The 26,519-nt window shown below is 49.2% G+C and overlaps 1 protein-coding gene across 1 annotated transcript in view; it reads left to right on the top strand.

Moving 5' to 3' along the window:
* The window catches only part of LOC147709613 (cGMP-dependent protein kinase 2-like), a 289,096-nt gene that overhangs the window by 173,975 nt on the left and 88,602 nt on the right, over positions 1 to 26,519 (top strand). The window contains exons 13-14 of the mRNA XM_086928129.1: positions 16,068 to 16,194; positions 26,100 to 26,242. Of these exons, the coding sequence (XP_086784255.1) occupies positions 16,068 to 16,194; positions 26,100 to 26,242 (270 nt within the window). The remainder of the gene's footprint in view (positions 1 to 16,067; positions 16,195 to 26,099; positions 26,243 to 26,519) is intronic.

The following is a 26,519-nucleotide window of genomic DNA, read 5'->3' as shown; positions in this document are numbered from 1 at the left end:
CAACGACTCAAAATTCAGCACCTCTACAAGGATCTCAGCTTTTCAGAACAGTTAATTCTATCAGAGGAAGTGAAAATAGAAATGCCTTGGTGGCTAGACCGCATGGAAGCCTTGAATGGCAGGACGATTTTTGGCTCAACTCCAGAGACGATAATAGAGTCAGATGCCAGCCGTTGGGGTTTGGGTGCTCATTGTGGTCCGATCTCTACATCAGGTCGCTGGTCCAGAGTGGAACTGGAGCTCCATATTAATTGTATGGAACTCCTAGCAGGTTCTTTTGCCATATGGAGCCTCGCTCTAGAGAAGATGGATTGTTGCATTCTCACACAAATAGCCAACGTTTCTTTCATCAGGTATGTGAACAAATTTGACAGGACCAAAGTCACGCCTCCTGCCGGAGATAGCCAAAGATTTTGGGAATTTTTGCCTTCAGCATCGAATCTCTGTAGTGGTGGAATATCTTCCGGGTCAACGCAGTGCAATTGTGGATTGGCACTCTCGCCATCTGTGAATTTCAGCTACTGGAAGCTTCGCCCAAAAATCTTTTATGTGCTTCACCACCATTGCATCTTTCCTCAGTAGATCTTTTTGCATCCCACCTCAATTGTAAACATCTGACTTTTTTTCCTTTGGCACCTAGATCCGGAAGCCCGAGCCACGGATGCATTCCTCCAGAACTGGTCCCTTTTCCTGAGCTGTGCCTTTCCTCCTTTCATGATGATTCTCAGGGTTCTTGCACAATTGAGATGCACGGAGGCTGCCTTGATCTTAGTGACCCCACTCTATAGAGCACTAGCTTGCTTTCGATGATCCTGAAACTGACTTGTGCTAGCCCGGCGCTGATCCATTTCAGTTGGAACCTCCTTGTGGATTCAGTGGGCCATCCACAGATCCTGTCGGAACATCTTTCTCTGGTGACTTGGAGGGTTACAGAGGAAATGTGGAATCTCCCAGGCCTTTTATAAGCAGCTAATGCTTTCATCAGTGAATCGTGGTTCTCGAGAATACACAAGAGATATGCTTCAGCATGGAGGCGACGGTGCAATTGGTCCCGTGAACAGATCCTATTGGAGCAGATTGTCGTTTTTAAAAAAAACTTTATTTATCATTTTCCAAACAATCAAGCAATGATGCATCACTTGCTACATAACATAGCGGGTAATTAATGTCTAGGAAGGAGAGCGTGCGTACAGAACCTGGAAAAATACATGGCATGTAGTTCGGGTAGCTGAAAAACAGTGAATTATACAATTGGAGGGACATGCGGGACACAAGGCACAGAAAGGGAAAAAATTGAAAAAAAGAGAAAACAACAACAAAGAGGGGGTATATATAACCACATCAATATTACATCCTGTGTATGATAACTTGACAATCAGATCTCCACGAAAAGAAGTCTCCAGGGGTAAAGATAGGAATAAATAAAAACCAGATGCATATTTTTACAAATGCATGGCACTTCAGCCAACCCCCTCAGGAACTATTTGACTGTCTAGTTGAGACTCACGGGCAGCCGTGATCTTGGCAATGTAAGAGTGGGATGGCCGGTGGCCCCCATATATCAGTAGGTCTAGATGAACAGGGGACCAAAGTAGAGTACTCCACACTGTTAGTATTGCAAAATGCCAAGCTCCCGAGCCATGACTGCAATCTCGGAGTCCGTCTATCACACCATAATAATGCAATTTCCCTCTTTGCCAACAAGAATCCCAATGCAGCAAGTTTACGGACAGTGCGTGGGAAGTTGGAGACATAGCCTAGTAGCGCAATTTCCAGGGGGCCAGGTTCATGCATAAAATGTCACTGAACGTGCGATGTACCTGAGACCAATAATCCTGCAAAAGGGGACAAGTCCAAGAAAGGTGGGCGAAATCGGCAAAGGGAGCCCTGCACTGGGGCAGTGATGGGGACGACTAGGGTCTATTTTATGTGAACATGCTGGTGTGTGGTATAATCTACGAAGAAATTTAAAATAGATGAGTTTGTGTCTACTGTGCAAGGACATTTCTTTCATGGCTTTGCAGCACTGTTCCCACTGAACGTCTGATATAGGTTTCCCCAGATCACCCTCCCATGCGGCGCGAACTTTAGCGTCCAAAGAGGGGAGTGCAGCACTGCACAGTCTGTTGTGTGCCCCCGATGTGTGTTGGATTAGGAGCATGAACGGGGGAGCAGAGTCAGGAGCCAGTGGAAATGTAGGGAACGAAGCTCGCAACATGGATCATAATCTAGTCAAAACAAAGGAGTCCATGAACGAGCGTTCAGTGAAACGAGGGTCGATAGATAAAGAAAAAGCATGGCCCTCAGGAAAGAGGTCACCAATGGTGTGAATGTGGAATTTAGTCAATGTGTTTTTGACTACTGATTCCCCGGTGATCGGGAACCAACAAGCATTGGGCAAAGGAAGGGCCGGTGAATATAACTGGTCCAGGCCAAGAAGCCTGCAAAGCCTATCCCAGGCCCAGCAGGTTGACGAGACAGTCTGTATGTCCTGCGAGAGGCCCTGTGGCAGAACAGTAGAAAGAAGTCCAGGGGGGACCAAATCCGCTTTGGGTTTCAAATACAAAATGCGAGCATCAGGGTGGAACCAGGAATACGCGTAGGAACACTGTGCAATTAAAAAATAAAGATAAAAATCGGGAACGCCGAATCCACCTCGTTCATATGGGAGAGTCAAAACACGCCAGGTGACATGTGGATTTTTGTCACCCCAGACTAAGCGCAGCAACAGAGAGCGCAACTGGGAAAAGAAAACCTTGGTGAGAGGTATCGGGATATTATTAAAAAGATATAAAAATCGAGGGAGTACAACCATTTTAATTATGGCAATTCGTCCAGCCATAGACAAAGGGAGGCGAATCTACCTCTCAATCTGGCTCACTAGTAAACTAACCACTCTACCATAATTTAATCTAATGATAGCGGAGGTGTCCAAATGGATATGAACACCCAAATATTTGACTGAGTCGTGACTCCACTCAAGGGGGAAAGTGCAATTCCACGCGGACGTGCTAGGGGTAAGCGGAAAAATCACTGATTTGTGCCAATTGATGCGAAGACCAGAGAATTTGGCAAAGTGAGTTATTTCCAGAATAAGTGGTTCAAGATTAATGTGAGGCATTCTGACATATAAGATTGTATCATCTGCATACAGAGAAATTAGGAGAGGACCAGTATGATACTGGAGGCCCCGGTGTAGGTGTTTTTCTTGAAAATGGCGGACCAGAGGGTCCATCGCCAGGATGAAGAGTAACGGGGATAAGGGGCATCCTTGACGAGCACCTCGCGATAAGGAAAACTGATCAGTAATAGTGCCATTAAGGCACAGCCTGGCAGTAGGTGCAGTATATAATAGTGACACCGTGGAGACGAAGCACTCCGGCATGCCCATTCGTCTCATGATGGACAGGAAGAAGGGCCACTCCAAGGAGTCAAACGCTTTCTCAGCGTCGAGAAGGATCGTGGCAGCCAGAGTGGAGGGGTCTATTCGATGTAGAACAGCAAACAGGGTCCTCAGGTTCAAAGAAGTGCAACGGTGTGGCACAAAGCCAGATTGTGCCGGGGATATGATAGCCTCCATCAACAATGAAATCCGGATGGCGATCACTTTCACCAAAATCTTATAGTCGAGGTTTAATAAAGAGAGAGGTCTGTATGAGTGCATAGTTTGGAGTCTCTGCCCGGCTTGGGAAGAAGAAGAATGACCGCCTCTCTGAGCGTGGGAGGCACACTGCCCATCTCAAGTGCCTCGGCATAGACTTCCACTAAGCGCGGGACTAAGGCCTCTTTGTAGGCCTTATAAAACTCAGCAGAAAAGCCGTCCAGTCCAGGCGCCGAAGAACCCTGTAACTCATCTATAGCTTTGACTATGCTATCTTTAGTGATGGGCGTAGCTAGAAATTCCTGCATGTGTTTTTCCAGATAGACCATGGCGATCTCCTTGAGGTAGTCACCCTGACCCCTCAGATCGCCCGCCAGTGTGGATGTATATAAAGTTTTGTAGTAGGACAGGAAGGTCTTGCAAATTTCTGGCGTGGAGTGAAGAAGATCGCCCTGTGGACCCTCAATCTCTGTGATGCATGAAGTGTTATAAGGGGGGCGAAGTAGCTGCAACAGAAATCGTTTGGGCCTGTCGCCCTCCCCATACTGCCATGCCACAAATTGTTTGGTAAGAAATTTCAGTTTCCTGTCTGCTTCGTCTCTAACCTCCATCATTAATGACAAACGACTGGCTTCCTTCTCACTGGAGGGGTTCAATAATAGTTCCCTATCTAGTGCAGCAATGTCTTTTTCAACACGGGACAGTGTGGAACGAATGTCCCTCAACACACCAATATGTTTAGCAATACAAACACCACAAATGTTCGCCTTGAACCCCTTCCAAAGAACCGCCCAGGAATCCACCAACCCAGTGTTGAGGTCGAAATATTCCTCAATGGCCTGTCGGACTTCCTCTGTAAAAACGGGGTCTGCAAGTGCCCTCTCGGGGAACCGCCATTGTCTTTCATATCCACCCAATTTGGGGACCTTTAATTTAAGAACTATTGGGGAGTGGTCCGACAGTGTGCGAGGGAGTGTGAGAAGGTTCTCAACCCAACCAGCCACCCCAGGAGAGATGAGCCAGTAGTCAATTCTGGTCCAGGTATTGTGAAACCTAGAATGATGGGTGTAGTCAGGAAGATGTGGGTGGAGCCTCTCCTCAAAGTCAATTAAGGAGAAGTGTGTGCAAATGTCAAGCAGAACCGGGCGTGATCTAGTTTTAGTGTCAGGGGAAGAGGACGTACTGTCTCTAGTGGGATTCATCAATAAATTAAAGTCCCCCCTATAATCAACAAGCCAGGTTCGAGCGTGAGAAAGTGCACCTACCTGTAGGTCTTGGAAAAAGGTCGGGGAGTCGACGTAGGGGCCATAAATCCCGACCAATGTAAGTTTATGTCCATTAGAGTGCCAGTGTCCATCAGATAGCGGCCGTCTGTGTCGGTTGTAGTATTGGAAATAGCAATTGGTACACGTTTGTGTATAATTATGACCCCTCCTCTAGAATATCTGCTATAGTTAGAGAAAAACCGGTGTGCGCCCCAGGTACTGGCGACCCGAGAGGAGTCAGTAGAGGACAAATGTGTCTCCTGCAGAAAAGCGACATCGACATTGTGTCTAGTGATATAGTTGAGAACTTGTTTGCATTTCTTAGTATTATTTAGCCCCCGAACATTCCAGGGAAGCAGAGAAAGACCGGAAGACCCAGGCTGAAAGCCTAAGTTGGCCATGTGAAAATCAATATTAAGGATAATCTGAAGCGCACGCTACTCCAATTTAATCTAAAAGCATAATAAACAATGTAATAGCCATAACTGATAGAAAGCAAAACAAAACCCGCCCTCCTCCCGCCACCCAGCCTCTTGCCAACCCCCAAGAAGGAACCCATTGGACCCCTTTAGCGAAACATCGTAATGTACATAACACTGACATAATGAATAAGCAATAAACAATTCCAAGAAAACCCACAAAAATCAAGAAATCAAAGGCATCCGCAATGGGGGGCAGCAATGCCTTGTCGGTCAGGCAGACCCATATGACAAGTCACGGATGAACATTAGGAATGTACAAAATCGTGTAACCCAGCAAAAGGAAAAGGACATGAAATAATTAATTTTCAGCCAGTGCCCGGGTCCGTGAAGAGTTCTACGCTGTTCTGAGAATCGCCCTGCACAGGAGAAAGCGAACCAGAAGCCACAGCCGCTCCTGACCCATGTTTCTTATAGTTCTGTCAAAACTCCTGCGCCTCAGTGGGAGTGTCGAAAATGCGACAACTTCCGGCAACGTCCACCTTCAGCCGTGCTGGATATAGCATACCATACTTAAGGCCCAGGTTCCTCAGGGTAGCTTTGACGCCGTTGTACTTACGTCACGCCTCCTGGACTTTGAGGGTGAAAGATCTATGGGTACGTTCCACCACCTCTGCGTGAATATTTCTCTGCCAAACAGAACAATGAATAGCTTTTCCACGAAGATATCCATGCGCCCAGTTGGTGTTGTCTCCGCCACACCAAGAATGCGGATGTTGTTGCGTCGGCTACGCGCTTCAGGGTCCTCAATTTTAATGGCCACATCTTTGAGGATTTTTTCCACTCGTTCCAGATGTTTCAGCGATTTTGACGCGCCGTCCTCTATGTCCGAGACCCTAGACACCACCATGTCCAAGCGACGATCGTGAACCTGCACCTTAGACCCCATGTCGGCCAATTTTTGTTCGAGGCTGTCGAATCGGCTGTTAAGTGACTTAAAACCGGCCCTCATCTCACTCATCATGGCAGTGACCAAAGAAGCCGCGTTGTCCCTGTCAGCAGAGTCCACAGTGCCCGTGGAGTAGCCAGGGGGGGCATCAGTGGTAAGGAGGGAAGCCTTGTCAAAGCTGAGCTTACATTGGTTTGGATCCCTCTTCCCCATGGTGTGGAACAGGTGATAACAGGCAGCAACAGGCCGGCAAAATGGCGGAGACAGATGATCTTACGCACGAGGTAGGAATCAGGGTCCGGCAAAGGAAAACACAATGACACAATGGAGCAACGGGCAGAGTCAGTGCTAGAGACGCCAGTGGTCAAAGTGGCGTAAACGCAGGTAGAATCCACACCCCAGCTCGCAAATATACCACCATCCGGTCGGAAAACGGCTAGGGTGAGAAGCCACAGCGCCAAGGGCCCAGGAGCGGAAATAGAAGGCCGCATCTGTGAAGGATTCGTGCCCCAATAATGGCGCCACAGTGGGAGGCAGCAGGCTCGCCCCAGGGCAGTTCACGGGCAGTCACTGATGTTTCCCCTTGCGCACGGCAGCTGCCAGAATCATCTGCCCAGTGACCGAGGTGGGGGGCCCAGGGAGACCAGGAAGCAGGGGTGTGTAGTGTAGGCCGCAGGACAGCTGGGCACTGGCAGTCGGGGCAAACGCTGGAGGGCCGTCGCAAAAGGTAGAGTTGCAGCCGGGGCAGAGGCAAAAGAGAACAGGCGGGCCGCCACAGGGCAGGGGAGGCACTCACCCCCGCAGGAACCACCGCGGCGCCCCACCGCGGCCCCCAGAGCACCCACCCCAGTCCCCCCCGCCCACCGGGGAGGACCATAACTCCATTCCTAGGTCCTGATCCGCGCAACAGGCCCGAGAGCCAAGAGCGACTCCCAGAGACAGGGACCAGGACGGCCCAACCCCGCAAAGGCCAGGGGGGAGAGATGGGGGCTCACCAAACGCCGCGGAGCAGCGCAGCATGCAGAATGGCCCCCACAGGCGGAAGACTCACCGACCAGTCGGGCACAGATAGGATGTCCAAGGGAGAGGGCGGCAAGTCCTTGATCCCCTCCGCCGTTCCCGTGCATCACACCCTCGCAGAGCTCCGTTCAGGCACCGGAAGGCTGCCGATGGGGACAGCTGCAGGATGGAGAAAGATTGCTGGTCTAAGGGCTTGATTAAATCATCCTTATTTGAGCATTTGGAAGCCCGACCGGCGGAGCTTCAGGTAGAGGCAGCCATCTTGGTTGCCTCCGTGGCCACGCCCCCGATCAGATTGTAGTTTGGTCATATATTTGTTGTCATCGCTAGCATCAGGGGGAATGACTTATCGCTCGGTGAACAATTTCATATCAGCAATTTGGGAAGGTCATCTGGCGGTTGATAGTAAGTCCATTGGCGAACACCCTGTAGTGGGTAATTTATTGCGAGGTATTCAGATGGTGAAACCACATCAACCAAAGTTCTCTGTTTTATGGGACATTAACATAGTCCTTTGGTTCCTAGTATCTTGCCCTGATAATAAATATCTATTGAGGAAAGAACTATAGGCCAAATTGACTATGCTGTTGTGTCTAATTTCATGTTAGAGAGTGTCTGACATACATGCTGAAAGAGTTTTTTTGTCTGAGGGCGATAGCTTTTCTATTTGCAGATGGACGAAATGCAATTCCAGGCCAGTAACCTACCTGCTTTTCTCCGGATAACTCTTGTGTGGTATAATGTCTGAAAGCAAATGAGGTGAGTTCTACTGAGTTTCGTACTGATATGAGAGGTCAATTGTCGATCGCTTTGCTGAAGACTTTTAGACCTGTAGCAGTTGTTACATTAGCTAGATGGATGAGTTGGTTATTACTTGAAGCGGGCACTGATGCCTCTTTTGGTGCCCACTCCGCTAGAGGGGCTATGACTTCAAATTCATTTGCTTTAGGTTCACGCTTAGATGGCGTATGAAGGGTAGCAAATTGATTGCCAGAATCCACGCTTGTATCATTCTAAAATAAGCGGATTGATGATGTTGCTTCTGTGGTGGTGGCTCAGCTTTAAATAAGCATAACCGGAGCCTCCAGTCCTGACATAGAATAAAAGAAAATCTAGCATTTACGATAAGAATTTTATATTCTATTAGGGATTTGGAGGATAAGATTATCCCACCTAGTCATTTGCACATATATGTATTTGAATAGATTATGTGATGTATGTCATTCTTTTCCTTTCTGAGAATACTATTTTATTTCAGGAAGTTTTGTCTGATATATGGTCCAGTGTTTACAGAGTTGGTGCTTTCATTTTCCTAGGAAATGAGGACAAGTGATTCATGCCATGTAGAAGTTTGATCTTTTAGGAAGTGCTCTTCAGTGGTCGCTGAGTTCTTTGTGGGGTGATCTCGCTGTTGCAAACAGAGCACTTTGAATTCTTTGGATCCAGGACATTCTGGTCGAGCTCCTGTTGATCCAGTTTGTGGTTATAAATGTTGGTGATCCTTCGTTATCGGTCTCAGACTGTTAACCATTTTTGCTGATATTTGAGGCGAAGAAAGAGGAAGCTGCATCGCAACATGAAAAATGCTTATAGGGTGGTGGGCCTTATGCAGGTCATGGGAAATTTTGGGCGGGTTCTGGTGTTAACCTGGGCTGCTATGGGAATTCAAAAGGGCATATTATCAAGCCCATTATGGCCACTTGAGTGACAATTTCCTGCCGCCATTCTTGATAATATGGACATAGTGTTTTGTAAGATTTACATTCTATTGGTTGCTGAAAATTAAAGTGTAATCATTGTCTCTACGCCCTTCATAGGATTGAAAATTCTTGTCGGAATGCTGGAAATGATTTTTTTATTGGTTAACAACTGTGGTGAAGCTGTATGTATTTTTTTTTTAAATATATTTTTATTGCAGAGTTACAAACCACAGGATACAATTAAACAGCCAGTGCACTTGTGGGCTCCCCCCATCCAATAATAGTTCACAGTTGTACACAGCCATTCAGCCCGCATCCCGGAGGCCGGGCGGCATATCACATCGCTCAAAGGAACACATCACAGTGCACGTCCCATTGGGACCATGGCGGAAGGTCGTTTTGTGTATCTGCTTTTACCCCCCCACCCACAACAACAGTCCCATCAGCCATCTCCGTGGTAATCAACGATATCGCCCTTACAGGGCCTGCCCTAAACTATATGGGCCGGCGCACCTGGCCGTACCTCCCAATCAGTCTACCCTCCAATCAGTGCCACCGTCCCAGTAGGCCCAAGGCCCTAACAAGCAACCCTCCAATGGCTTCCGGCCCTCCCCAAACCCCCTGTAACCAACCCCCCCAACACCCCCCCCCCCTGGCAACTGCTAAGGTGTGCGCTTCGCCCTATCGAATTGGGTGGGTCCACTACAGTGCGTAGTACCATACTTCTGTGTCCGCCCCGCGGCGTCCAGCGGCTCAGTTCTCGCCTTCCTCATCCTCCACCAAAGAATCACGCAAAGCCTGTACCACTAACTCCCATGCTCGCGCCGCATCCAGTACCTTCTCATTCCCCAACTTTACTGCTTGCTTCATCCGGAGCACACTCTCGCAGTCAGACCACCGCAGCAACTCATTCTTCCATCTACGCAGTGAGGGACCTCCCCTGGACTTCCAGTGCCACGATATTTCCCTCTGTGCCAATATCAGACCCAGATCTATGAATTTACTAGTCACCTTGGTGCGCTTAGTGTGCGGGAACCAGAGCAATAGGCACGCTGCCATGTCGAATTCTACCTCCCTGTCAGTCACTTCATTCAGGAGTTCCCCTACCTCCGCCCAATAGGTCCCCAGTTGCGGGCACCCCCAAAACAAATGGTCCATGTCCGCCCCTAGGGACGAACACCGGGGGCAACAGGCATCCGGCACCCGAAAGTACCGCTGTAGTTTCTCAGGAGTTAAATAGGCCCTATGGAGCACATAGAAGTGGACCTGCTGAAAGCGCGCGTTCCTAGTGCCCTTCCACGTGCATCGCAGGATATGGCCCCATGCCGTATCCGGTATGGGCCGGCCAACGCTCGCCTCCCATTTAGCTTTGAGTCCGTGGAGTGGTTCCAGCCCTTCGTTCAGCATCCTATTATGTAGGCACGTCACAGCTTTGAATGTACCAGCTGCCATTACCACATATTGGCACGCCATAGTCGTCGCGGGTTCCGAGAGCCCCTCTCTCCAGTGCTTTTGTACGGCAGCCACAACTGCCGCATGTAGAAGAAAGCCCCCCTCAGGCAGTCCGAACTGGTCCCGGAGCACTTCGAACGGCGCCAGAGCCCCATCTATGTACAAGTCGCCCACCACCTGCAACCCCGCCTCCTCCCAATCCAACAACGGGGACCAATCTCCTCCGTGCGGCAATGCCGTCAACATCCCGATCGGTATCTCCGGGGCATAAGGCCGCGATGCCCTCGCTCTCCGAAGGCTCCTCTGCCAGCACAGCCGGAGCGTCCGCTCTTCCATGGTGAGGGCCCGTAGCTCGAGCCGCTGCTGCATTACGATGTATGACAGCACTTGGCGCTGTATCCCCCGATCCCGGTCCTCCTCCGGTCCCCGGAACACCCTGGCTACATTCTGCGTAAGGACCTGCAACTGCGCCGCCAGATAATACAGCTCCAGGTCGGGCACGGCCATGCCCCCTTCCAGCTTGGGGCGAAGTAGCGTGCTCAGGGCTATTCTGCGGCGGCCATGCCCCCATAGAAAGCCAATTATCATTGACCGCAGTTCCCTAAACACCCCCTGGGGAATCCAGACAGGCAGCGTTCGGAAATAATAGAGGAAGCGGGGGAGCGCCACCATTTTCAACAGTGCTATCCTGCCTAGGACTGTCAGCGGGAGGGTTGACCAGAAAGACAAGCTGCCCCGCAGCGCCCGGACACAGCGGCCAATGTTACCCTCCAAAAGGTCAGCAGCCGAGTGATAAATGCGGACACCCAAGTAGGTGATGCAAGAGGGCTCCCATACCACACCCAAATCGTTGCTAGGGGCTGGCGATCCCGCTCTCAGCGGGAACACGCAAGTCTTCGCCCAATTGACCTTAAGGCCCGACAGCCGGCCGAACTCGGATAACAGATCCATCGCTCCAACCAACGCCCCCGAGGTGTCAGCTAGGTACAGGAGCAAGTCATCCGCATAGAGCGATATATAATGCCATTGCCCATCACTCACTATCCCCGCGTATCGGTCGCCTGACCTCGCATGGACCGCCAAGGGTTCCATCGCCAGGGCAAACAACAGAGGGGAGAGAGAGCATCCCTGTCGTGTACCCCTGCCCACCGGGTACGCCGCGGACACCATGCCGCCCAATCGTACCCTCGCCGTCGCCGAGGTATATAAGACCCTCGTCCACCTTCGAAACCCGTCGCCCATGCCAAACCTCTCCAGCACTCCGTCCAGGAAAGGCCATTCCAAGCTATCGAAGGCCTTTTCGATGTCCACAGACAGAACCGCCGGCACTCCCTCCCCATCCAAGATGGCATCCATTATTCCCACCAGGCGGCGGATATTCATCGCCGTGCTCCTCGTGGGAATGAACCCGGCCTGGTCCCTGTGCACCAGGCCCGTCATATGCGGGGCCAGTCTGGTGGCTAGGATGCGACTCAGGATCTTATAGTCCACCGTCAACATGGACAGCGGGCGATAAGACCTCACGTCCGCGGCATCCCGGCCAGGCTTGAGGAGCGGTACTATCAAGGCCTCCCGCATGAAGCCAGGCAATGCCCCCTTCTCGAAGGCTTCCGTATACACCACCAGCAGCCTGGGCGCCAGAATGTCCGCATAGTGTTGATAGAACTCAATTGGCAGTCCGTCCACCCCGGGCGTCTTGTTACGGGCCATATGTTTAATGGCCACCCGAATTTCCGTAAGCGTGATCGGGCTATCCAGGTCCTTCGCGTCCTCCTCGTCCAGGACCGGAAGCGGCCTCTCTCCCAGGTACTCCGCGATGTCCTGAACCCCCACCCCCAGCTGACTTCGGTACAATTCCTCATAATATCCCCTGAAGCGGTCCAATATAGCTGCCTGGGAGTACACCATCTCTCCCTGCGCATCTTTGATGCTGAGGATCGGGCAGCCCCTAAGTTCCGGGTTAGCTAGTCTGGCCAAGAGGGTGCCCACCTTGTCCCTTTCTGCGTGTGCTCTGATAATGTACTGCCTATAGTCGTAACATCTCAAGCGTTCCGTCTCCGCGGCTACCACTTCCTTCGCCTCCGACAACTGGGCCTGTAGACCTGGTCTGGTTGGCCTGCGGCGCTCCAAGTCCCTCAAAGCTTCCTCCGATTTCATTAGGTCATTCAGCACAGCCGTACGAGCATTCGAGAACCTGCCCAAACACACCCCTCTCACCACCACTTTCATTGCATCCCATTCAGTAGATCTACTCGCAGCCGTGCCTTCATTCACACCAAAATAACTATCAATGCCCTGCCGGACCGCCTCGTTAAACACAGAATCCTCCAGCGTCTCCGGCCGAAGCCGCCATGTTGGTATTACTGAGCGCTCCCTCTGCCACTGAATATGCACCAATAGGGGGTTATGATCGGATATAGTCCTAGCCAGGTACTCCGCATGGGTAATCAACGGGGCTAGGGATCCCCCGCAAAGCACCGAATCGATCCTGACATGTAGATCATGGAGAGCGGAATAAAAGGAATAATCCCTGGTTCCCCTGTGCCTCTCCCGCCAGACATCCAGCAACCCCCATCGTTCTTGCCAGTCCTTCCTGTGCGCGGCCAACCTGCGCACAGGAGAGTCTACTAGGGGGGGATGGGACCTATCCAGAGCAACATCAGTAATCGAGTTGAAGTCTCCCCCTAGCACTATCGGACCCGCCAGGAAAGAGGCCAAGGACCCCGAGAGGCCATCAAAGTATCGGCCTTGGTCAGTGTTCGGTGCATAAACACAACAGAAAACCACATCCCGTCCATATAACCTCCCCTCCACCGCCACAAACCTGCCATCCGGATCTATTGCCTGATTCAGCACCTGGAAGGGTACCCCCGCCCTCACCCAGATCAAGACCCCCCTGGCATACGCTGAATAAGTGGTGCCAAAGACCTGGCCCCGCCATCTTTTCTGCAAGGCAGCGCACTCTTTTTTGGTGAGATGAGTCTCCTGGAGCATGGCAATCTGAACCCCCCTGCGTACTAGGTATGCATGTACTTTGTGACGTTTCACCATAGTCCGCAGCCCCCGGACATTCCACGTTAGGCATTTCAAGTTAGGTAATGTCCCCATTCCAACTCCGTACAGTCCGAATCAAATAACAACGGTCCATGGCCCCCCCAATGCAGTTGCCCCCCCCCAAACAGACCCGAAACTGAAACATTCCCCAAACCCCACTCCCCAGGACAGAGCACACGAACCCAATGGCCGCCCCCATCCAAACCTTGATCCAACTCCTCACACACTTACCTGTGGTCTCCACCACAGTCGACCTTAAGGGCCTAAGGGGGGTGAGTCGCCGCCGACCCCAGCTAGCGGAGCCCGCGTCCCGCACTTCATCCCCTCCAAAACACACAGCTCCCCCTCCCGGCAACCCGCCCCCCAGCAACAGGATAACACCCTACCATGAAGTCCCGATCTAGTCCCAGTTCTCTCTCAGCCGCAAAAAATAACCTCCGAAGTCTGTGGGGTCACTATCGGCCCTTTCTGGCTCTCCGCCTCCGAAAGTTCCTCTCCTGTTCGGCTGCCTTCCCCTCCCGAGTCCGTGTCGGCCCGTTCACTGTTCTGTTGCGACCCTGTAATGGCCGCCGTCGCTGCGAGTGCGTCCCTCTTCTCCGCCGCCATTTGAGCCTCCCGTTTCTCCCGCTGGCGCCTGTTGCGGGATCTGATGCGTTGTGACTGCCGCACCCGGGGCTGCTTGGGTTGGTCTCGCCGACTTTGGTGTGATCTGTCCGTCCCCGCTCTGTACGACTCAAGCCATTGCCAGACTTCGTCCGGAGTCTGGAAAAAGTGCGTGGTGCCATCCATGATAATCCGCAGCTTGGCCGGGTAGAGCAAGGAGTACTGGATGCCTTCCTCCCTGAGCTCCTTCTTCACAGCAAGGAACGATGCCCTGTCCTTCTGGACAGCCTGCGTATAGTCCGGGAAGATCGTTACCTTGCTGTTCTCCATCTCGTAAGGGCCCGACATCCTGGCACGCTGGATGAGGAGATCTCGGTCCTTGTAGTGGAGGAGCCGCACCACCATCGGTCGGGGGGGGCGGCCAAGCCCCGGCGGGCGAGCGGGCACCCGGTGAGCCCGCTCCAGAGTGAAAAATGGAGTAAGCCCCTCCGGCGCCACCACAGTGCGAAACCAGTTCTCCATGTAGGCCACCGCATCCTCCCCTTCAATCCGTTCCGGCAGGCCTACGACCCGCACGTTGTTCCGCCTATTGCGGCCTTCGGCATCCTCCGCCCTCCGCTCCAGTGTGCCCAGTCGGGCCAAAATGTCCGTGATCCTGTGCTCCGCTGTCACCACCGATGGCTTCAGGTCCAGCAACAGTTGATCGTGATCCTTAACCCGATCCGCCAGCTTCGCGTGATCCGCGCGTAGCAGCCCCAGGCCCGTGGCCACTTGGGCAATGTCATTGTGCAATGCCTCCTTGGTGGAGGTGATCGCCTCAAGGATGGCATCCAAGCGCCGGTTCAGCCGCTGTTCCTGGTCAAGCTCCGTAGAGGGACTCTCACTCAGCCGAGTCGATGTCGCCGAGTCCCCCTCGCGGCTCCCCGGCGTCGGCCCTCCGATAGCCGCCATATCAGGGCGCTGCGTCACAAGTCCGGTCACCCGTTCTGCGAGTACGCCCGTGGGTCCGTGCCGGCCACCGGGCACTGGGCAGTGCTATGTCCCGACGACGTTCACAGGAACAATGGCCAGGCGGACGAGCTCCGCTCCGTCACCCCCTTGGCCTGCGGGGGGAAGTATGAGTCTTAGGGCGGTGGCCGACGAGGGCCCCCGATCTTCTGGGTGAATCGGGTCAGTGTCCCCTGGTCACAGGGCATCGCCCCGCCAATCCTAGTGCGTCGGGCAGCCGGGTGCGGGGTCCCTTGCTACTTGGCGACAACCGGGCTCAGGGCTGAAGTTCGGGACCGTCCGACCTCCTCGCCGCCATTTTCTTCACACCCCGGGCTACACCTCGGCCGCCTCCTCACTCGATCTCCTCGGGGCCAGCAGTCCCCCAGCGACTCTCCGATTACGCCCAGCTGTCCCCCTACACTTCAGAGGGCAGGAGCGTCGTCTCCGGGTCGCCTAGGGTCCCGAAAAACAGGAGAATTAGCGGGATTCCGCGCGGAGCTGCGAGCTCACGCCGCCATCCCGATCGGCGTCCAAGCCACGCCCCGTGAAGCTGTATGTAAATAAGCAATTCTTTTATTGAAAAATCCCGTACGACGACCCGTGTCTTCATCTATCAGTATATGTTCTTAACATTCCAATGCACAGATTATATATCCCCATATACGTGCCACAATCTACCACTATCGAACAATAACTAATTACAAAACAACAGAGAGGCTCCAAGAAAACTGCTTACATGAACATTTTTAAATGCAGAATATTGTCCAAGTATCTACATGTGTAAAGCAGATAAACTTCTATAATAAATATATTTTACATTGCATTGAAAAGGGCAGCCATAAAAAAAGGAAATAATTGCCTCTGTATCAAAAATATTTTAGCAAAAACATATTTGTCACTCCTGAATTAGAGAGGGTGACAGTAATACAAACTGTGCTAGCTGACATTACCTGCTGACCATTAAAACATATATGGTCTATTTATTTTTTCTTGTATATTTGATTTTTTCTTCAGTGGTTACATCCCAGACTGCAGCAAACCCCTCAGGCTGAAAGACCTGGAACCGGTCCTATACAGGGATGGGGTGCACGCAGGCGAGGCCGTTACCCTGGGCGCTGGTGGCTATGGCAGAGTCGAGCTGGTAAGGATTGTTCTAAAAACTCAACCCTGCATCAATAAAGATGCTAATGTATTGATCGCTGATTATGTACTATTGATTAAGTATGCTCTCCAGTGGCTGATGACACAATAGGACTCATACGGTTCATGAAGTGTGGAGCAAAACACAGTTCTCTTTACCTACTTGAAGGTTTCAATGTAGTAATGAAGCACAGAAAAAAATGGGCAAATAGATTTATTCGGCTAAGTAATGCACCACCTCAAGTACCACTGACATCCTAGCAATTCTCATGGACTTCAGCAGGGAATGTGAAGTGGACACAGCTCCTAAGGACCATAGTAGGAAGGAGAAGAAGATGGGGGAGAAAGGAAGACGGCATAGGATTCATAATATGCTATATATAATTAATATAACACTCTAATAACCAGCATCAATAGGCTTTCCAGTGTGTTATTTTGTGTATTGAGGCCTGCTTGCGTATTGAGACCTAGTGTTACATTATTCAGGGATGTCCTTTTAAAACAAAACTAGGCATCATGAAGCAAAGGGATGCTTGAAATTCCAGGAGAAATTATTTGAAAGGCCAGGTCTTCCGCTTCTTGTGGAACTCAAAAAGCAACGAGGACGCTTTGATGTGCTGTGGAAGTTGTTCCATGCTTTGATGGAGATGTATGAGAAGGCGTGACCTCCAGTTCTGTTTTTGTGTATGAAGGGTACAAGCGAAAGTCTGGCTGAGCAGAGCTGCCTGCAAAGTTGATGGAAGTGTATGCAGCTGTTGAGGTAGGCGGGTCCTATGTTGTGCAGTGCTTTGTATGTGTGTTATGAATTTGAACTGAGTGCATTTGTGTATGGGGAGTCAGTGAAGTCTGTTGAGGTAATAAGGTAATGAGGTTCAGTGATGTGGGTGTGACAAGGTAGGTTGAGGAGGACTCTTGCTGCAGCCTTGATGGTTTGGGGCCTGCTCAGGAGCTGTTTGGTGATTCCTGCGGAGAGTGCTTGCTATAGTCAATGCTGCTGGTTATCAGGGCTGTGTAACTGTATTCCTGGTGTTCTCTGGTAGCCACTTGAAGATTTGTTGCACTATCCGCAAGTTGTGGAAACACGTGAAGGTCATCCTAATTTCCTTGGCAGTCATGTTGAGCTTGTCATCTAGGAAGATTCTTCATTTTCTGTTGTTGGGGTTAGAGTGGAGCCGAGGTCTGTCAGCCACCAGGTGCAATGCCAAGCAAAGATTTGCCTTCCGAATGTCACCACCTCAGTCTTGCCTAAGTTGAGCTTGAGGGAGTCAGATCACATCCAAGTGACTTCCGTGGTCATGCAGGTGGTGAAGTTCGTTTTTGTCTCAGTCCCTCCAGCTTCTCCTTACCTGTCAGACACAGATGCTCTTCCATATAGTGAAGACTCCAGCAGTTTTCCTTTCAGTTGTGACACATTGTTCATGTGTTTCCTATAGATATTTTCTTGATGGGCGACCCAGAGCTGGAAGTATTATTGATATACTGAATAAAACGTGTCTATATTACATGTTCATGTCTTAATATGCTTGGAGTCTCATTTCAAGATGCTGTAGTAACGGATGTACGACGTTACGACGCGTACCATAACAACGCGTGCTTTAACAACGCGTCCATTACAACGCAAGTCGTTACCACGACTTGCGTTGGGGGCGCGGATTGAGAATAGTATAATTTACTATTCTAACACCAGTCCCCGTGGACACTAGGGAAGGTGTTAGAATAGTAAATATACTATTCTTAAACCTCTAGCGCCCTCCAGTGCAAGTCGTGGTTACGACTTGCGTTAGAACGGACACGCTGTGAAAGCCTTGCGGAGTAAAATCCGCTTTGTAAAGGATGTTCCCCGTGGTAACATGTGCAAAACTTCAATAAACACACAAAAAAATCACTTTTTGTCTCAGGAGGCTTGCCCGTCTGGAGTAACAGTTGGCTGTTGCCTGCGTAGAAAAGAATGTTGATGCTGTGTGATCTGGTGAGGGTTCCACATTGGGGTCATGTGGATGTTTAACAATGTTGGGCTGAGAGATGATCCTTGGGGAGTCCACAGATGAGGTTCTTGGCTTCCAACTTGTAGGGTGGGAAAGGAATAGATCCAGTTGAGGGCGGCTCCTTGGATGCCTGTTTAATGTAATCTTCTTATCAGCGTTGATGTGGTGACCATGTCGAAGGCAGCTGAGAGGCTAAGCAGGTTGAGGGCTGCTGTTTCTCTTCATTTGAGGATCATCCTGATGTGGTTGGTTGATGCGATGAGGGCGGTTGCAGTGCTCTTATTGAATCTGAAACTTGTTTGAGTGGTGTCCAGGAGTTGGTGTGTGTCGAGGTAGTGGGCGATTTGCTTACTGTTGGCTTTCTCCGTGACCTTGGATGGGCAGGGTAGTAGGGAGATCGAGTTGTAGTTTGCTAGCAGGGTGGGATATGTCAAAGGTTTTTTAAGTAGTGCCTTGACCGATGCATGTTTCCAGGCCTCCAGAAACATTTCAGTGCTGAAGGAGGTGTTCAGGATGTGGGTGAGCACTTCGCTTATTGGAGAGGCGCCCATAGTGTAGATGTAGCGAAGGAAGGGGTTCGTCAGGGCCACGGAGTGGATGTTTCCCGTGATTGTGGCTGTTTCTTCCATACTGATTGTTTTCCATATAGTCAGGGTGTTTCTGAGGTTTTTGGGGGATAGCCTGGAGGTGAGGCTGTTCCAATCGGCCTTAGAATCCAACCAGATATCATCAAACATAATTTTGGAAACCTGATTGGTGGGACTGGTGTTGGACAGCCTTATCTAACCTATCTTGACTCAATAAACTGTCCGCTAAAGTAGTATGATAGGAATGCGCACATTGACTGAGAAAACTGTACAAACCGTTTAAAGCACCCAAAAGGAGCTGTAAACGGAACCACCAGAAAGCACGGATATAGGTACTTTTTTCCTGTGCGTTCTTGTATCAGGCCACCTTAGCTGGCTGGTATAGCTATATAATTCAAAGGTTGCTGTGGCTATTTTGAAATCAAGTTTGTGTGGCTATCTCCCTCAAAGTTTGGTGTGGCCGTCTCCTGTGAAGCATGTCATGGCTAGACCTAATGAGAATGATGCTGATATCGCCTTCAAAGGTTAGACTAGCTTTCGTCTTCAAACATTGCTGTGGCCATCTTCTTCAGAGGTTGATAAGAGAATTAGGCTCATCAGTACTTATTAACAAATTCATGAACCTAAAACAGATGTAGAGTCCTGTCCCTGCCAAGTCTGGCTTTAGCAACTCAAGGAATTTCGAGCAGAGACATATTAGAAGATCTCTGTAGTCTGGTAGGGCTGCATCTGCAGAGCCGTTTGCTAAGGTTAGAACCGTGCCATGGATACAGCACTGTATCACACGCGGCACTTTAAAATCGACTCTAGTCTGAATTAGCCTGAAGCTGGCGTAAGACAGAGGCCGAAGCATGTGGCACAGTACAGCCTGAAAAAACTTGATTTTGGAGAATTTGTCATCTTTGGGTGAAGTACTAACTGATGAACAGGTAAACTGAATTACACTAATCTAGGTGGTCTCCGATGAAAGTGGAAACCGCTGACCAAAGACCCTCAAAAGTAAGAAAGGAACTACTTGTGCAATCTGCATAGCTGGTAGGTGCAGGAGGAGGTAACAACTGCTACTTGGGAAGTTGTTTCAAAATTGGAGACCGTCTTAAACACCAAGATTCTTTACTGGTAGACCAGAAGGGGGAATTCTAAATACTTTTTGTCACCAATCATAAAAACTTACATTTTCCAGGATTTAGGTTGAGACTAATGTGGCCCTTCCAGCCCTCACATCCAGTAGGCAGTTTCTAAGAGTAGAAGGCTGAATGCTAGGTTAGTTGACCTGGATAGTGAATAGTTTAATTTACTATTCCAACTCCAGTCCCTGTGGATAGTAGGGAAGGTTTTGGATAGTAAATTAAACTATTCCTTATCCTACAGCGCTCCCCCCAGCGCAAGTCGTTGTAACGACTTGCGTTGTAAAAGTTGCGTGGTAAAGGTACTGTGTGGTAAAAGTTGCGTTGTAAACGCTGTTCTCCATTAGGATCTATATATTATATACATTTGATATACATACACACATGTAGAGAATTGGAACCCATGTGAACAGATAAAAGCAGTTTATGGTTGGACAGACAGATAAAGTCGTACATGGTAAGATTCTCATGAAACATCATAAAATAAATCAGGGAGATGATTTGTGTTTCATTGGCCAATAAAGTTGTAAACCAGGCAATAACTTGCATTTAGCTAGGCACACGAAACCTGTCCAGAAGGATATGATGGTCGACAGTGTCAACCACAGATGGCAGATCAAACGAAATCAGTGCAATGACACTGCCCCCCCTGTTGTAGGTAAGTACTTCTTTAGTGGCTGATGTAGTCTGGTGTCACAGGCTGCATTATTGGATTGCTCTAGTGTTTGATTCTTGTGAGATGTCAATAATGTTTAGCATAAGTCTACTGGAGGCTGTCATCATAGTGTCTGGAAGAGGTCCAGGCATGTGCTGGTACAGAAACATGCAATTACAAGTACTCTACACTCATATCTCTCATGATGGGGTACTTCTCTTCCCCACATCCATGACACCTGGACATGCACACCTAGCATGTATCTACACAACAGCATGCAGATGGGTACTATACCTTCTACCCTAAACTGCTTATTAGACTCCACATGTCCATAAAGCTGAAAATTGCAGACACAGTGAAAGTGTGGGGAAGTGTAGTACCCTGGGGAGTTGTGGGTGGCCGCCACAAGGTTCGCCTGAGTATTGTGGCTGTTACCAACAATACTCAGGCACACCTTGCGGCTATCACCCACATTACTCAGGGGAACATTGTGGTTATCACCCACAATACTCAGGTGAACCTTCTGGCTGTCATCCACAACACCACAGGGTAACAGTTCTCCCCACATTTTCACTCCGTGGAGTACTCCCTCTTGCAACCACTCACAACATGGTACTTACCTTCTCCAACATTGCACCCATGCAACTCACAACAGGGTGCATCTGTTTCCCAACTTAGCACACTTCGGAATACTCCCCCATGCAAGTTCTCATTATAGGGTCCTACTCTCCGCAGCTTAGCACACCCCTGGGTTCTCCCCAGGCAACTTCTCATGACAGAGTACTACACCTCTCCAAATTCGCCTACTCCTCGCGTACAACCTCTAGCGACCAGGGATTGCTCCTTCCCCAGTTTGCATCAAACACATTCAACTGTACTACACTCTTAATGTTTCACAATGGGGTACACATCTTACCCACATTCACAACACTTGGACACACACAACCACCATGCACCTACATAACAACATGAAGATGGGGACTACACCCTCTTCCCCAGGCTGCTAACATGGCTTAACATTGTAGTATAATGCTGACTCAGTACTCCCAAAATACCCACCAAGTGGATCATTGAAACTTCCAAACCTGTCTTGCAGTGCTGAGCATTTAGCGCACCACAACCATTAACATAAACTTCAATTCCCAAACAAAAGTTAACTTACACAGAAACTTATCCAACACACGCCACTGCAAACAACTGGAATGTAAATGGACTCAGGACCCTCCAAAGGCATGAACTAGTCTGTGCCACAGGCGACTTAAAAGAGAAATCATACTGCACACTCACCACTGCTACTCCTTAAGTCCCAGTAAAAACATATTACTTCTTGAAGTGCCATGTGTCATTTCAGAGTTATACATTCTATAAAGGAGACATCCTCCCTCTTTCCACTGTTTCCAAAATACTCTTCCACAGCACGGCCCTTATAACACTGTCTCTATAACACACTGTCCTTAAACCTAGGAGTATGCACTCATCACTTTATAACTTCCTTCATCTGGTTTCTTGTCCTTGCCAGACCTTGCCTGCCCTTCTCACTGGGCTCCTCCTGCCCAGCAGTCTGAGCTGACATCACTTGATGGTGGATTTGAGTGTGGGTGGCCTCGGACCAGTCCTCCCTGGACAAGGACCACTTTCCTTCTCGCGACAGTCCTCCTCCTCTTGCACCAAAAATGACTCCCCGCTGCCACCAGAGTCTTGGTGCATTTCACGTAGGCCACCAAAATATTGTAGGGTGGGGGTAGCTTCTTCAAGGAAGAACCTGGAGCCACTGAGGTTGGAGGTGAGTTCTTTATTTCATCTGAGGCTCTTTGGTTGCAGCAACAGCAGGTCGGTACTACCGGGGCTCAATCCGTCTTCCAAGCTCCCAGTACAGACCACACACTAACGTTCTGTGACGTCACTCACCCTCAGCATTCCAGACACCAGCCCAGGCACACAGGGAGTGGACACACAGGATACTACACCCTGCCTGCGGTCAAGCATTCCTTAGAAAGGTGGTGAAAGTGGCCAACATGTACTATTATTCAATAATGCTTGTGGTGTTGTGTGATGCTGGAAGGCAATGTGCTTATATTTGAGCTGGTTACAGTAATGTAGATCTTTACCTGTGCTGGAGTGAGTCTCTCTTATTGCTTCCACCCAGGGCGGGCTTTGCCGCTTTAGGGCGGTGCGACCGATGCCTCCATACGGGCTGCTGCCCTGGAGGGGCGGCCCTGACCTTGGGGGCATGGGTGGTGGTTCTGAGTTTAGCAATAACTTACCATTTAAAAGCACCTGCCGCAGAGTTCCTTGTGCTCCAGCTTTGAGGCAGCAATAAAAATGTCAAGACAACTCTTGTGATTAATGTTCCTGCTAGAGAGAGAGAGAGATTGGAGTTTTGTCTAGAGGCAGTTTTCTCTCGCCATAAAGTAGGGCAGAGTGTTAAAATGCCTGCTGCAAAGAACAGATCTGTATTTTATATGAATATCAAAGTGTATTAGAAAAGCCAGCCTTTACAAGTGCTTTAAAACAAATTAAATGTATGTGAGAGAGGAGCTATGGAGAAATGAGTAGCACTTTTGTCTGGTGGTAGTGAGGAAATATGAGGAGGAGGTCATGGGTAGGGAGGGGTTTGGGGGGGAGGGAAGGGGTGCCCCAAAAATGATTGTCACACCAGGCGCAACCAGTGCTAAAGCCAGGCTCCCACCCTGCACCTTTCTCTATTGTTACCCCAGGTCCTAACATATTTGGGGGCATATTTAAAAAGCCAAAAAAGCGGAGATAAGACAATCGACCTATTTACAAGAGGGTGCTAACATGCATAATCGCATGTTAGCACCCTTTTTCCCAACGCCTCCCTTTGCATCTCTAATGAGATGCAAAGTGGGCGTCACTGGGCATACCCTGGATGGACTACCTTGCAAATATCGCTGATGTTCACATTGCGATATTTACAAGGCAGCCACAAGATGTTAGCATAAGTTAGATTTTGGCCCAAACTGCAGTTTTCGCCAAAATCTAACGTCTCCTAAAATCCTGACCTACCTATGCTTAACATAGGGGGTGGATTGTGCTGATATGACCACAGGGTCGTATCAACAAGGTTATCCCCGTTTTGCAGGGAACATCGCTGTAAAACCAGCGATGGTCCCTGTAAAACGGCGATTTCCCTCTATCGCTGGTAATTATATCGCCCTGGGGAAAGACGTTGTAAATCACGCGATAACAGGGCGATATAATACAGCAATAGACGGCGATAAATAAAAAAGGGCTAAGCGCACTTTGCGTTTATTTATCGCCGTCCTTGTAGATATGCCCCTTGGTATCTGTTACTAATCTTACAGACAAAGCTAAGGATTGTAGGTCTCCTGGAGGAGCTGAGACCATCTGCATGGTTCTGCTCATGTATCTTTGAAACTTGACATTCACTCACCAAACAGCTTCCTGCCAGCGAAACGGTTGAACAATCCTGTTTTGGGACAAACAACTCAGAACATAAATCACAGCATCACATTATGTATCAGAGAAACTTCAACAATCAATGACAAGGTACAGGAAGCCAGGTGTAAACATAAAGTACAAAAAAATGGTGTGAAGATACATTACAACTACTGCATTTAATTTCCTTCACAATCACTCTGCAAAAGGCTTCTAAGTCTATCTCCAAAACAGAATTTCATAAGAGGGCTTTGGGAAAGATGTTTAAAATTTTCAAAATAAAACTACTCCTGCAGTGTCTGATCACTTTTCCAAGGTCTTTGGAACAAATTGCAAAGTGGAGGTTCCTTCAACCTAGGTCTCAGGTTTGGAAGGAGCTATTTCTGTAAAATTATCTAGTAAGGAACATGAATAAACAAACTGAGATAGAAGTAGATCCAACCAACAGGCTAACCTGTAACCTTTACCACAAAGGTAGGAATAGGAGGGAAGTGGGTTTACAATAAGAATGATCAAAGACCCTTTAATTGTTTGGCAAAGTGAGCCTGAGCCCCATTATCAAGCCTTTTCTAGGGGAGGGGTTCACTTTGAATGATTCAATTTCAGAGGTTTCTAGGAGAAGGATAAGTATAGAATATTTGTGAAATATTACCAAAGAGCTTTTTAAATAAAAAGCTGTGACCTTTGCAGGTAAGAGTAGTGTGGCAGGGTTGGGGTATTTATTTAATTGTCCTTCGTGGTCATCTGTCGAACCCCCCCCAACCCAGCCTCCCAGCTCAGACCTGCACAGGCCATGGCTGAAAATAACAAAGGCTGATCCAGTGGATATCGATCAGGGCAAGAACAGGAGATTGCGTGATGTTGCATCAATATTGTTCTGTGACGTTGTCATAGGAAAATGGAGTCATGTTTCAACTGGATTGAATGGAAGTTCAAAAAAGATTGGAAGGAAGGAAATACATACTTGTGGCTTATGTAGTAAAGTAGGATACGCTGAGTAGTCTATTAAATAAAATGACTGGACTACTGCTACTAGTGCTAAATATGGTCTCAAGAATTTATATTTCGGCGGGTGACTTGTTTCTCCTTTAGAGCGACAGAGAAAATTACTCCATCGCCCTGATGGAGATGTTGCCTACCCAATTTACATCAAACCACCAAGCTGGCAGTCATTTCTAAAGCATTGCCAGGCTTTTCTCAGTTTGGTGCACGGCTCCGGCAACATGATGGAGCCTTGCACCAAACTGTTTTTTTAGTAAAAAATATTCTTCCTGCAGCGGGATTTTCTTTTTAAAAATAAAAAAGGGAATCCCCCCCCCCTCACCATGGAAGTACTCTCCCATGGCAAGGGTGACATTTTGTGTTTTTTACTCTTCCTACCACCAGGGTGTACCTTATGGTGACATACAGTAAAAAAAAATACTATATGTCTCCCCATCCTAATTGTGGGGACGCACATATAGCCAATTCTCCGATGGCCCGACGGAGTAAGCGCCGTCCGAGAAGTTTGATATGCTAGTGATGGAGTAGTCACTATCATAGCCAAACCTATAACCGTTCGTTCCCGCATTTAAATTGGGCGCGCTGAACACTGTTTTGGCGGGAAAGGATCTCTGTTGCTGTTGCGACAGACTACCCTCTCTGCCAAAATATAAATTAGCCCCATAGTCTTTATGAGTGAGGGGTGGTAAGAAAAATTGAATCCTCGGGCAGTGCTCATGTCTAGATACAGAGGTGGGTCAGGGAGAGTTTAGGTGTTTGGCAGGGGAGAATGTTAGGCATGTCATCATTGAAAGAGCCCAGAAGGACCATTATGGGGAGAAGAACTTAGATTGTTGTGGATGAACTGACGGTTCCAGGTAAGTCAGGAGACAATAGCTATCACGTTGATGACAGGTATCGTGAGTAGGGGAATGAAGATGACGCAGATAAACCAAGGTGGGTGAGTTGAATGTGGAGATGAGGAATTTGCAGTTAAGTCTTTATGCTCTTTGAATACAGCGCTTGCTGTGATGCTAAGCACAAAGTACTAACTTCTGAGGGCTTTGTGCGCTCCTCAAGTGCTCTCACTGCAAATGATGCTTTCTTATCAGAAAATCGCTGTAAAAAACTCATCTAGTGTAAATTCACAGGTGACCTGCAAGGCATGGAGACCAGGAGGTTATTTGGCCCTCAAGAAAGTCAGCAAGGAGCACATCGTCCGGAGCCGTCAGCAAGAGCATATTTGGACAGAGCGAAGGGTGCTTCAGCGGAGTCGATCGCCGTTCATTGTCAGGTAATGCGCACAGGACTGGGGCGAGATGTTGAAGTCTGGAGTGGAGGCTTTTGCCAGGGAGCTCACAACAGAGACCTCAGCATACATCTCGACCTCCACCACTGCAGCATGAACCTAGCTGTAGAGCTATTCATTGATACCTCTTAAATGCCCATTGATACCTATGGAGCTAGGATGCTCTTTGTTTTACTTCTGAATAGAAACGTCCTGGTTTGCTGCACCCTAGGATTTGCTGATGAGCCAGGTTCTTCCTGGGCATTTGTGATTAGAGGGAAGC

This window comes from Lissotriton vulgaris, chromosome 6, assembly GCF_964263255.1.
Source record: "Lissotriton vulgaris chromosome 6, aLisVul1.2, whole genome shotgun sequence".
NCBI lineage: Eukaryota > Metazoa > Chordata > Amphibia > Caudata > Salamandridae > Lissotriton > Lissotriton vulgaris.
The sequence above is the reverse complement of the archived record's forward strand: the minus strand, read 5'-3'. Positions and strand labels throughout refer to the sequence as shown.